The 13,750-nt window shown below is 45.2% G+C and overlaps 1 protein-coding gene across 6 annotated transcripts in view; it reads right to left on the bottom strand.

Moving 5' to 3' along the window:
- LOC133354982 (clathrin coat assembly protein AP180-like) overlaps window positions 1–13,750 on the bottom strand; it is a 142,253-nt gene that overhangs the window by 43,309 nt on the left and 85,194 nt on the right. For 4 of the 6 annotated variants that reach the window (XM_061572221.1, XM_061572231.1, XM_061572240.1 and 1 more), the window contains 3 exons: window positions 12,443–12,526; window positions 8,895–8,966; window positions 536–625 (listed from right to left, as the gene is read on the bottom strand). In XM_061572221.1, coding sequence (XP_061428205.1) covers window positions 536–625; window positions 8,895–8,966; window positions 12,443–12,526 — 246 coding nt within the window. The remainder of the gene's footprint in view (window positions 1–535; window positions 626–8,894; window positions 8,967–12,442; window positions 12,527–13,750) is intronic. The other 2 variants (XM_061572248.1, XM_061572265.1) reach the window with 2 other exon arrangements.

The raw sequence follows: 13,750 nt of genomic DNA, 5'->3' as shown, positions 1-13,750 counted from the left end.
TTATTGTCATTCCACTGCTGCGTGCAGGACTCCTATGTCACGTGGCTCACAGAGATAGTTTGACTACTTCCCAATGCTGGTCCGCGTGAACTGATGAAGGCATGGAGCCAAGATAGATGTGGGAACATAGAAGCACAATACAACAATGGATGTTGCTGCACTGCCCTATGTTGACCACCACATAACACAGCACGGTGGTCACCTATCCAACCCTGCGCTTTGCTTTCAAGATTAGACAAGATCAAGTACAGATAGATTCAGCCATAGATAAGTACTGATTACTGCGGACTGATAAAATATAATATATATAAGTCACCTAGTTAAAATTGTACATATTTCATAACATGGTGCAGTGAAGCAGTGACTGTACCAGTGTCATGCTTATTATAGCACATTAGCTATGCATGGCCACGTTCCCACGCTTCAATTCATAACATAATCAGCAATGCTCATCTCTGCAATATGTAGACTAATTTTACTGGCTTCCCACTCAAGGATATTCAAGTGCAGCATAGCGCATCTACTACAAGCCTACCTCCTAGAAGGTCTATTGCAGGAGCAGGGGACGCAAAGGATTCAGATTTGGCAGGAGATGCAGTCGAGGATGGAGTTCCAATGAAAGCTTCTGATGTATTTTAAATAAACAAAGCACAGGCAACATACACACAGTTACTAATGAATGAAACCGCATTTCACATCACCCATACATGAATGTGTCCATTAACAATGTGGACTCCCTTGCAAAGCGAACAAGCAAGAGGTGTTCCATCTCAAATAGATTTTTTCAGGGTCAAGTAACTTACTTAACAAATCATATAAAATAAAATAAATATGGCAATTGCTCTTATAAGTGACACCACAAGCCTTCATGTGTTATTTTTCCAATATACGTGCCAATGTAAATGTAGGTATACCGAATATTAATTGCACTGAAGCTGTATACTTTGTTAGGAATGTTATAAACATGCATCAATGTGCGTGAAAGCAAGGCGAGATGATGCTTATGCATCGACGGTAACAATCGACCCCACCAAATTTTGATGAATCGACATAAACCTATTAATTTCTGGCCATATATTTTGTATATGTGGAAATCTATAGTGGTTTCGAATCTATTGTGGTATAAACAAATGCTATACGATGCATATATATAAAAGGGAAATTTGTGAATGTGCGTCTGTTCGAAATGTTTAGCATACTTCCCGACATGCAACAAACTTGAAATTTGGCATGTGGGTAGTTTCCATACTATACATAATGCAAAACGTATAAAAATAGACTTTGTAGTATTTTGGGGGGGGGGGGGGGCGCAATAATAGATATATTTTGCATGGCAAGTGAGCGGTGACATTACATCTGTGATGTCACCCGCATGCGGCAGCGTCACGCAGTGTGCCTGCTGACGTCACGCATGCCCCCCCAACCATCCGCGTAGGCCGTGTATTAATCCAAGACGAATCCAAGTCTCGGGCAAAGCCGGGTAGTAAAGCTAGTTGAGCATAAGAATTTATTTAGATCGATGGATCAAGATATAGTTCCTGTGACATAGAAGCACAGGAGGTCATCGTGAAATGTCTGATGCCACCCCATCTTGCCATCACTTATCCAAGATCCCACACATCTTGCAACATCGAAAGAACGCCAAAACCTATTCTTACACTATCCGACCTTGTGGTTACAGACCTCTGGGTGCCACTGCAATGCCCGTCTCGGTAACCTGCCCACCTGCATAATGTATATGTTTCACTCAAACCTTCCCATTTCTGATGACATCTACAATGCTTTCCTGCGTCGTGTGTGAGAATGTAGTCACGGGGTCAGGACCACCCTCAAGTCCACCATCTCGCTTTCGCACAGACAACAACCGCCATTCGCCATTAAGTGGCAGTGACATCACCATGACACTTGTGCCAGGCCAGGTGCACTTTAAGGCTACGTGAAGTGTTTAACGCCTGCTGGCAGGTCACAGGACAGACCGAGGTGCCATGGGTTGACTGAGATGACTGGCCGATGCCCCACCTGTGCCCCCTATTGTGCTAACTACGCAAAGACACACACACACGTGCGCGCCTATGAAGGGGGTGGGTGGCCAGTGCCATGCATGGCCGCTTTTGCCTCCATAGTGGTGATGTTTACACACACACACCACACAAGGTACTCATTTGAGGCCGGGTTAACCTAGAGAAGGCCAGTTCAGATAAACGTCATAAATAGACACACATGAACACATACACTGTCACAAATCTGCACGCAGAGGCACACAATATCACAAATGCAATAAGGTGCATGCATGTGTGCGTGTCTGAGTGTTCATGTGTGTCCAAGTGAGCAATGGCAGACTTGAGGGTGGTCCTGACTGCCCCTAAGTTCTCATGGAATTTACACAATTATTCTTTAGCGAATCCTGTATGGAATCGGAGATAGGAATCATCATGGCCTAGGGAAAGTAAACTTGCGCAAGTCCTTCGGTACTTAGACCGCGGATTACCTGTGTTACACTACATTGGATGAAACTAAATTACTTTTAGGACTTAAAATCCTTAAGTTGCGGGTGCTTAAATCCTTCAGGCACGATTGCATGAGGCAGGTAACAATTATATTTGTGGTCGAGAAGAAAATCCAGGTCCAAGATACTCCTTTGTCACCAAATAACATATCTGCCTTGTGCTCCCTTTTCACATTAGACATTGATGTTGCAAATGAACGAATAGGATCTTCAAGCTCAACAGAAAATGTCTCCAGTGAACCTCCATGTTCCACCTCCGCTTCAAGGTGGGTGATGGGTAGTCATTAAAAATGTACAATAATTCGAATTTTGCCTAAGTCTCAGTATAAATATTTTATAACAATAAAAAAACCCTCTTAATTTGGATTATTTTCACCAAGTTCACTTATTTACTATTTTATATTTTGTACTTGTGCTGTACAGTAGTGAATTGTGGCCCCTTTTGCTGCGATCCACGCAACTGAAGCTTTCACTCTGCAAGTGCCGTTGCCTTGTTCCCTATTTCACTATTTGTGGTGTGGAGGAAGTCGGAGCAAGAGTAGCAAAGCAGAAACAAGTGCCGAGTTGAGCTCTGCAAGTGGGAGTTGGATGGACCTGCTCATGGCAAGTGAGCATCTGCAAAGTAGATAAATCAACAGTCGGATTTACAGAGAAACACGGGAAGGCAATCAGGGAGAGTGTGGCAACAAGAGCACCGATGACCGCCAAAGTAGTATCATCATCTTCACCCCCATAATCATCATCAGCCAAAGTAAATAAAACTTCCAAATGTACGGGACCATTAATCGATTTATTTTGTTGTACTATGAGTTCTTATCTATGTCAGGTCAGGCAACCAAAATAACAGGAAGATACAAAAATTTTCATTTGGTAAAAAAACCCCCTCAATATTCAAGAACCGCCACAATGCACTGTGTGGTGAATATGAGATGGTGGCCACGGAGCGATCCAGAGCCACCGCATGCGTTTCCAGAGCCGTAGGTTGCCCACCCCCGATCTATTGTTTAATGTAATTAAGTATATGGATGTTATTTATGTGTACAGTACAGGATGAATCTTATGAAATGTTTACTTTTGTACGCTGTCAGACACAGGAACCTTTGCCCCCCCCCCATCCATAAACTTAGTACAGTATCTACATTAAATAATTCTACTTTCACAGATTTTCAAGAACAGAACCCGTAACGGAAGTCGAGGCCTTACCGTATTTTGGTCATCAATATATTAAGTGTGAATTAAATGTTATGTTACAATCACATCGAAATGCAATAAAAAAACAAAAACCTAGTTATTTTCAGTTTATCCAACATTTCCCCAATAATTTTGGCTTCGGAAGGTGTTGCTGTACAATAGGATTAAATAAATGTTTAAACTTTGTGTCCCCAAATTTTTGGGCACCAAATGAGAAAATTGGTTTCTGGATTTGCCCATGTACAAGCTTAAAAAACGATATACCACATTTCTACTTTGGTGGTTGTAACTATTTGGGAGCAACATATAAAATGGTTCAGATTATTAAATCTCATGCCATATTTGATTCACAGCCCTTCAAAACGTCAAGATACTCGCTTTTATCATACCCAATTACCAGAAATATTGGCTTTTAGATTCTTACAGTTGTTTAAGTGTAATAAAGGACTCCTTCACACTTCCGTTGTTCTCCGTGTCCTTTATTGGGTTCTTCCACGCACCCGCTGTTCCTCGTTCCGGCCTCGCCTTCCGCACGTCCGTGCGCCCCGCGCACGCTTCCCTGTGGCTCTCGCCCACGCCGTCACCTGGCTCCCTTCCGTGTGCACTCCCTCACCCGGCCCGGCCACACCGCTCTTCGGGTACTCCGCACACGCTCCCTTCTCTGTCTCTCTCCGTGCGATCCCGCACGCTCCCCTGTCTCACTCCGTGCGATCCCGCACGCTCCCCTGTCTGGCCTCTCCCCACGCACGCTGCCTTCCCGTGGGCGCCTATCCCTCTCGACCTCGTGGCAATGGCGCCACGGCTCCTTCCACCCTCCTGCGTGGATCCCTCTTTGGTTCTGACTCTCTCTTCCCCTTCTCCTCTTCCGGCCCTCCTCTTATATCCCTCTCTCCCACGTGACCCAACTCCACCTTCCATCCTGCCTCTGCCTCCGCCCCCCCATTCAACCCACTCCCATTGGAGCGAGGTGAGCAGTGGCCCCTCCCACACGCTCTCACTACACCGGCGCGTGTGAGCGGCGCGGAGGCCGGCAAGCCCCTGTCCTTGCTCGCATTACACGACCCCCCCCCCCCCCTGATGAAAAAGCCAGTCGTCCTCGGCTGCAAACGGAACAAAAATAATGCGAGCAACACCCGACACAGTCATAAAAAGACACTGGAGATTATAGTAACAACAATTAACGAAAGGAAAGGGCTTTAGACCGCGTGCGAGTCGCCGGCCCGTCCCGCACGGGGCCACCCCCCCGCGCGGACCGCGGCCGCGATGGGTTTTTAGGAGCGACGGGACTGCACTCGCCCGCCGCTGTTGGAGGCCCGTCACTCCCCGCGTCCCGTTTCCCAACAGGGCTCGTCATCGAGTCCTCCCACGACTGCGTCTGAGGTGGGGTTGAAGGGGCAGCGGGGTCAAGTGTCCCCGTCACCATGAAAGGCCCACTCGGAGCAGGAATCCTCATGTCCGGCAGGATCACAGCCGGTCCCGTCTGTCGTGGTTGTTCTTGACGCGTCGCAGCCTTGGCAGGAGCCTCCTGCTGGAGCGGCGGGCAAGGGCGAGCCCAACATTCCCTGGCGAAATGGCCCCGACGGCCACACCGGAAGCACAACAGATTGGGCTGCCGTCCAGCGCCCCCCCTGCCCTGGTGATCTCGCAACGGTGGTCCCGGCCCCAACTCCGCACCCCCACGAGTAGGCGGCTGGGTCGCGGCTGCCGTCAACTCCGCAGGCCTCCTCTCATCTGGCACGTACACGGCCTTGGACGGGTCCCATCCCGTGGCACCGCCCTCGATCTTGGGGCTCCCCGTCAATGCTGTTACTTGCTTCCAACGGCGCAGGTTGAATTGTGCGTCCAGGCACTTAGCCGCTATCCGGGAGGTCAGTTGTTCGTGACCGCACACCGGCATAGGGATGCCCAAGTCCCTGGATAGCTCCAACATCTTCCCTAAAATCAATGGCTCCAACAAGTCCAGCTCCGTGTCCGGGTATGCGGCCATAGCCAACTCCAGGACTGCACCCCGGAAAGCCACAGGAGATTCCTCCGGAGCCCGTTGCCGTTGAATGAACCTGCGATGAGCATCGTCCGGGGGCTCATAGGCCTCTGCAATCTCTTCAAAAACGGCCTTGAGCGTCGTCTTTCTTGTGGCTTTAATGGAGCAGAAAAAACGGACCGATTCGTCTTGCCGACGTTCCTCGATGACTTGCAGAGCCTCCGCATCCGTCCACTTCGCAGAGCGGACCGCCGCCTCGAAGCGGCAGGCGAACGCACTCCAGTCGCCTCCAATGGAAAATTATTTCAGCTTCGTCAGACGATGACTGCGGTTCCCCGAGTCGCCACAATCCGCTGACGGAAGTCGACACGGTGACGAGACGACCACATCTTCCCGCGTTGACAAGACCAAGACGGTAGCTGCACGCGGTAACAAGATGGCGGCACCCCACGCGTCGTCCACGGCCCCGCCCAAGATGGCCGCTTCCCGCGCCTCGTCCACGGCCCTGCCCAAGATGACGGCTTTCCGCGCTTCGTCCACGGCCCCGCCCAAGATGGCGGCGTCTTGCCGCGTGGCGGAGAAGGCGGGAAGCGTCACACGGGCCCCTAATGGCGGACTGCTCCCCACTCGGTCGATCCGGCCTCGTCGTCGCCGTCACCAGGGCGCACAGTTGTGTGAGTGTGGCCCGCAGCAACTCCAGTTGAGCCGTGACGTGTCGCCAGCCCTCCTCAGAACCCGCTGCAGCAGACGGCCCTGCCGCTCCTACGACCTCTTGCACCCCCAGCGTGTCGCCTGTCAGCACCTCGCCTCCTCCTTCTGTCGTCGGGAATGCCGCTGTTGGTGGACTCTCGTCTTCGTCGTCCGAGGATGGAGCAGGTACGATCCTCTTCTTCAGATGCTTGGACATCTTGATTCACTTCTGACACCAGTGTAATAAAGGACTCCTTCACACTTCCGTTGTTTTTTTTCTTCTTGGTTCTTTCGGTAAAGTCACGTAGAAGGAAAATAATAAAATAAAAATAAAACATAATAAAATAATTCTCACGACGTTTCGGCCACAACGCAAGCAGCCGTCTTCAGGTGGAGAACAGGTCTGTCAAGTAGAGTCTGAATGGCACGCCCCAGGCTTGGAGCGACTATTTATGCTGGGATGGAGGGGCGAAGAGCGCTTTGACAAAATAATTTGCATATCAAGAGGAATTTAGCATATTTATGGGAAATGCAGATATGCGATTAGTACTACTTGTGAAATGCGGAGGTTTGGCGAGGGGTTTAAAGTCATTATGCCCATGCATTATGCAAGATTAGCAGTATCAAAGGGAGGGAGTAATGTTAAATTTAATAAAGGGAAGGAATGTTAATAATATGGTGCCGCAGCAACTAATATGCTTGTTGACTATACATTGTAATATTACACTATGTATTATTCTATCCACTCAACTGTATACCACACTGCTATATATTCACTATAAAATTACGATACTATATATTACCTTATACATTGTATTAAACATTACACTTTAATACAATTTATTATATAATATGCTATACACTATACCATTAACCGTCACGTGAAAGGTACTAAGAGGAAGCAACGAAATATGTCAATGGGAGAGTGGTGGTAGGAAGCTTGCAGCGGAGCAAAGAATCCATTCCCTGCGCAGTACTACTTGTGAGTAGTACTAATCGCATACCTGCATTTCCCATAAATATGCTAAAATTCCTCTTGATATGCACTCCGCAGGGAATTGATTCTTTGCTCCGCGGCAAGCTTCCTACTACTCACTACTCACAAGTATGACTACTTGTGAGTAGTACTAATCGCATACCTGCATTTCCCATAAATATTTTAAAATCCCTCTTGATATGCTAAATTCCTCTTGATATGCAAATTATTTTGTCAAAGCACTCTTCGCCCCTCCATCCCAGCATAAATAGTCGCTCCAAGCCTGGGGCGTGCCATTCAGACTATGTCTACTTGACAGACTTGTTCTCCACCTGAAGACGGCTGCTTGCGTTGTGGCCGAAACGTCGTGAGAATTATTTTATTATGTTTTATTTTTATTATTTTATTATTTTCCTTCTACGTGACTTTACCGAAAGAACCAAGAAGATGAATCCCTGCAGTCATGAAAGCTTTAAATGGAAACTTCCGTTGTTCTCCATGTCCTTTATTGGGTTCGTCCACGCACCCGCTGTTCCTCTTTCCGGCCTCGCCTTCCGCACGTCCGTGCGCCCCGCGCACGCTTCCCTGTCTGGCCGCTCCCCACGCACGCTGCCTTCCCGTGGGCGCCTATCCCTCTCGACCTCGTGGCAATGGCGCCACGGCTCCTTCCACCCTCCTGCGTGGATCCCTCTTTGGTTCTGACTCTCTCTTCCCCTTCTCCTTCCGGCCCTCCTCTTATATCCCTCTCTCCCACGTGACCCAACTCCACCTTCCATCCTGCCTCTGCCTCCGCCTCCCCATTCAACCCACTCCCATTGGAGCGAGGTGAGCAGTGGCCCCTCCCACATGCTCTCACTACATAAGTATGTGCAACTTATTAACACGCTGTATGCAGCCAACCGTGCTAATTTGACGTGTAAAGCATACAGCCAAACATCTGTGCTAAATTAAAGCTGTCTAACCTTTCTAGACCATTATAATGTATATCGGTAACTTACTCACAACTGGACATTAGACATGTAGTTTTGAAAATGTCCCCCAATTGTCCTATTCAAGGCACGTCATGAGATTAAGAAATGGCCTTTTTAAATTATTGCAGAGCACTGTGTCACATCAGAAGAGGATACCACAGACCGACTTCGAGTTACTCCAATATAATCTTTCATCCAAGAGACATTTCCCCTTCATGTTCTATTAGGTCACTTTGCTACGTTATTCAGCATATTACACAAAGTGGAACTCTGCAATGGGGCGTGATATATTACTCGAAACAGCAAATGTACACAGTTCTACGATTAATGTAAGTTTTACATTTATGGAAAATGGTCATTCACTTGGCACATTTAATCACACCATTCAGACTTTATTTGAAGCTGCATTTCAACTGCAGCAATGATTTAAACATCATATTTGATTGTATTAAATTAACCTCATGAACAAGCTGGCCACATCTGAAATATATGCAGAACCTGAAAACCTGTTATAGATCAGCGACGTTGATGTGAAGTTACGATGATAAATTCAAAGTAAAAAACATATAAAAATCTCACCGGCAAGGAGATCTGATGAGGCCGGTGCATCAGACATGGGAGATGCCCCACAAGGTGGGGATGTAAAAACGTCTTGGCAGCAAGCAACGTGCACGGAGTTATCAAAACAGGCAGCACCGAGGAAAGAAAGTATTGTAATGTCAAATGCTAGAAGATAAAATAAAGACGTGGTACTTTTGTATACAAACATGTTTTTTTTTTACATAATAAGTAGGTTCACAAAGCAAGGGCCGCAGTTCACCATGCATGTCATTGTAAAGGTGCCCATGCCACATTGACTCATGGGAAGCTTATGCACAGAAGCCGATCTAGCCACCAGCATCATCATTGTGGACAAGCAAATATTTACACTCCTTTTGTCTCTGCCAAATATTTCTTCAAGAGCTGAAATATGCCAGATGTATGCACAAAACCAAAGTAATTAAAACATTGGCAAACATATTGAGCAGGCAATTTCTTCTTTAACCTGCACAGGCACCACTTTTATCAGCAATGGTGCAGTGATTTACAAAGGATACAATTTCAGAAAAAGGATTGAAAAGTGAGCCTCCAAATTCTTTCCAACTGTGTTGTGGAATTGTGCCAGTCCATGCAATAATTTAGAAAAAAACTTTCATCTGTAGAAATCCCAAATAACAATACTATATTAATCTACATTATTTCAGTAACTCGTCAAACTAAATAACAAATTAAGGGAATGCCTTGCCAATGGAATGTATAATATACGAGGAGGAATCATTTAACCCATGAAAACCTAACAATGAAGGCGAGTGCAAAAAATGAACGTTTTCATAAACAAGCAATTCATTGGCACGCGATTCCCCACAGCATGAATTATGCAAATTATGTAAATGAGCATGAACAATGGAGCTAAAACAGGATGATGGCAATTCAACTATTACACCATAAACAAACATGCTTTAATGACCTCTCACGATACAGTTCTGCAGTTTCAAATGGGTAGATATTTAATTGAAACAACTTTTCATCGATTGCTTAAATTTTTGACAACCATCTGTTTATGTCAGCCTCCTGTAGAGTTCATGAGAGCCCACATTACTTTGAGAGTAGCTTGGGTCATTCCCACAGCGTACAGAATGTAGATGTTATCGTGATAAAAAGGACGGACAGCGTCAAGCATTAGTAATAACATTTTTAAACTGTTAACCAGGTTTCCATGATGCTGTGCGAATTATTTAGTTAGAGGCATTCGGTGAAAGCTGTAGAAGCTTATGCACCGAGTCTGCAAAACATGACTTTAAAGAGTGGTTTTATTTTATATTGCGGTGGCCATGACAACAAATAATGACATCCCCTGCATCTGCAATATTTAACTGTAGTTACCGTCAGGTATCATGAGTGGGGGATATATCGGTCATCATGGTGTAGGGCAAAATAAAGGAACTAGGCTGCTGGAGATGCATGATGGGACATTGCACATTGTCAATAGTCATACATGACGCCACGGATGTCACCAGGTCCTAACCCTGTGATGTCGATATGGAGTCGGGTCTAAAGTCCGTGGGCCAACACAGAAAGCAACGATTGTTCTTGAGGAAAATATTTTTTTTGTCTCTCTACAGTTCCTTCAGTTCGTCAGAAGCCCCCACCTGGAAAAACCCTCAGACTTGCTATTCAAATCACTTGTTTACATTGATTATTATTAACATGCTTGTTTACCCAGAAAAGCCTCAGAGTCTCATTGCTTTTTCAGGAGGGTACTGGCAAGTTTTTGTAGTCGAGGGCGATGACTGCTGTGTATATTCCATTTGAATAATTTGCGGGTATTTTTTTCACATTTGGACCCTGACGCGGGCCCACAATGGCCTATTCTTGCGAGTGGCATCACAGGATCTTTCACGTCCAATGTGAAGCAGACATCGCATATTTTGACAGTGAATACACTCGCAGGAATAACCAGGTTGGTCGCTGGATGTGAACCATGAACACCTCTGTTAACTTTTTTTGGTATTCATTTCATATTTTTCCTGCAAATGTTGAGCAAAAAATTACCCCCAGGAACATAGCCCTAATACATATTATATAGTTTGGTCAATGGTAAAATAGGTGTCGATTTACACTGTTTGGCCCAACGTCACACACAACTCCAAAGTAAATAGAGGGCTTACTGCATCTGAGAAAATGTTCTTCATTTAATTTGGCACTGGTCCAGGAGCACATGACTAGATCCAATTCTGTTTTTTTTTTCAGTTGATAGGCAACAATCTGGGCAGCCATCTTGCATATGCCTAGACCAGGGGCCGGCAACCGAAAATAACAAAGAGTCATTTTATATGAATTCGGTAAAAAAGCTCAATATTTCAAGAGCCGCTATGCATGCGAATAACATCACGAAGCAGTCCTTAAAGAACAGCTTTCAGCTCGGGAACCAAAAGTTGCTGACCGCTGACCAAGGTCATCCCAAAATTATCTCTTAGTATGGAAACTTGTGATTTCATTAAAGGCCAAACTTATCAGAAATATCGTATGGCGCATGGTCTAGTGACAATCATGAATGCAATCTAACTTGAATTGTGGAAGTTGAAAGATATCCAGAATGTGCAAATCCTTTCATACGACTATCTTTCACGTGTAAGTCCAGTGCTGCGCTCTCTGGATGAGGTGGACAATTCTCCGAGTGTGTTCTCATGTCTCTATGGGTTTAAATACACGGTCAGAGTTATATTTGCAAGATATTTTCTGACTGCTGTCAGCTCAGATTTCACAACATGATTTAAAAAACACGTGTACAATGTATTGCTATAAAATATAATAATTCTTACAAAAAAGTGAGCGCCAAGCCATGTTAGGCCAAAGACTTGAGTAAATTGCAGTTATTACCAGGACAGCAGAGGGAAGTCCGTTGTAAAAACTCGAGTGTACAACAGCTGCAGAATTGGGCTCACATCACAAACTACTTGACAGAAGCGAGTGACGCCGACGGGTTAAAACAGGTAAAATGTGCACGTGGATGCATCGAGGCTGAATATTTTCCAAGCGTGGTATAAATTCCATTGAAAACATTTTACAACAACTTGCAACATTTGGGAAAAACAAAAACAAACCACGGGTGAAATTATAAAACCGGTGTGGTTTGGATAATGGCGGAGGCATTACATCTGGCATTGAAAATGTACACAAAAGCCGAAGCTTTCCCAACCACAGGTAAGGTATAGAAAAGCAGCCAATAATGAGGACAGAGAATACCAAAGTAGACATCCATGAGCAATGATGGCTCTTGCTATAGCAAACAGACCATGAATGTTGGGGTTGAGAGTTCAAATCTTCATCAGGGTCAACAGGCCTCCCATCACAATCGTTAAAACAATTTCCGTTAAGCTCACCATTAGGAGCCATGTTTCTCCATCAACCAAGCTACAATCCTAACCAACAACGTATTAGAGCTACTTAAACACCAGTGGCGACATGCAAATCACCATGCACATAAACTGGCGACATTCCCTCCGGGTGGTTTTGAGCAGCACAAGATGGGGGATTGAGAGGTTGGGGCGCAGACCACAAAACACAACACTCAATGCACATGGTACCTGGAGCCAAGAAGTCTACGTTGGTGGGGCCTTCCGGCTTAGGAGACCCAGCCCGCGTGGGCTCGGGCAGGGAGCCGAACATGTCTGCAGAAAGCAGAGCGGACCACCCACTCGCAAAGCACTGCGGTTCACGCTTACATTGGGTATGTGCACCTTTCGTGCAAACCACAAGCTGAGAAGACTTTAGCACAACTTCAAATGACAAACTCTGCCGGAAACTCAAAAAGCACATGCAGTAATGAGTCAACATCGTGGGCAATGGTCCTACAAAGGGTAGAGATACAGAGGTAAAATGCTTATAAGAGTTTATAATTTTTTGCATGATAGTTATTTTTAAGCCTTTTCAACGGAGGTTGAAAGTACAAAAGCTGGCCATCCATCCGTCTGCCTGCCTGCAACATGAGGTCCTGATTTTTCTCGAAAGATGATAAAATATAAAAACACAACTTTAGTCCAAGGTTATGCTGCTATTAAGGACTTACCCAAATGAAAACCGGCCATATTGATAATGGTTTCCCAAACCCACAAACTTTTGTTAATAGTTAATCCACGTGTCCTTTTTTGTCGTCCCAATGCATTTGCAAGTCTAAACCTCTCCATGTTTCTATGCACCCTCTTCAGTTTTCATTGTATTTGTTAACGTCTAAATTTGCGTTCTGCATGTCATGGCAGAAATATGATTAATTAACACAAAAACTTCAGGACGAACATTTTAGAAAACTATTAAGCATCCATGCATATGCATATACTTTCTTCCTTGTTGTATACTTGTGTTTTATTCGTTTAAAAAGGTGAAAAAAACCTGATAATGAAAAACTATTTATATGAATATTGCGCCTCCACTTTAAACCATTTTCCCCCCAGACTTCACTGTAAAATGTTTAAATTAAAATCAATCTTCGATTTTTCCTGTTGTCGTCACTCTTTGTCTGCTCTGAAAATGGGTACTCTGCACAGTGTAGACGTTCTGCATATAGTTCAATCTCAGGTCTGTGTTAGTTAATAGTGACCATGGTGGCAAAATATCTTTAGCCGATGCTTCTACACCAATTCCAATGTCGTCCCTAACATGTAGATTGAAAACTAATTACTTTAAAACGGATTTTTGTGCTTAGTTTGTGGTCCTGCTCCTCACACCTTCGATGAGCACGGTTGGCTACATATGGTGCAAAATAAGTTCTACATACAAACATACATAATGCTACAATTATACTCCATTTTACCTACAATTGCCATTGTCAAGAGAGAAACTTCAATTTGGGACTTGTAGGTGAGAGTTAACCATGCTGTGAGTGAACATCTCTAGAA

This window comes from Lethenteron reissneri, chromosome 6 (genome assembly GCF_015708825.2).
Source record: "Lethenteron reissneri isolate LAM-NWPU_2019-01 chromosome 6, ASM1570882v1, whole genome shotgun sequence".
NCBI classification, from domain to species: domain Eukaryota; kingdom Metazoa; phylum Chordata; class Hyperoartia; order Petromyzontiformes; family Petromyzontidae; genus Lethenteron; species Lethenteron reissneri.
Note: the sequence above shows the minus strand (reverse complement) of the source record. Positions and strands in the feature narration are given on the sequence as shown.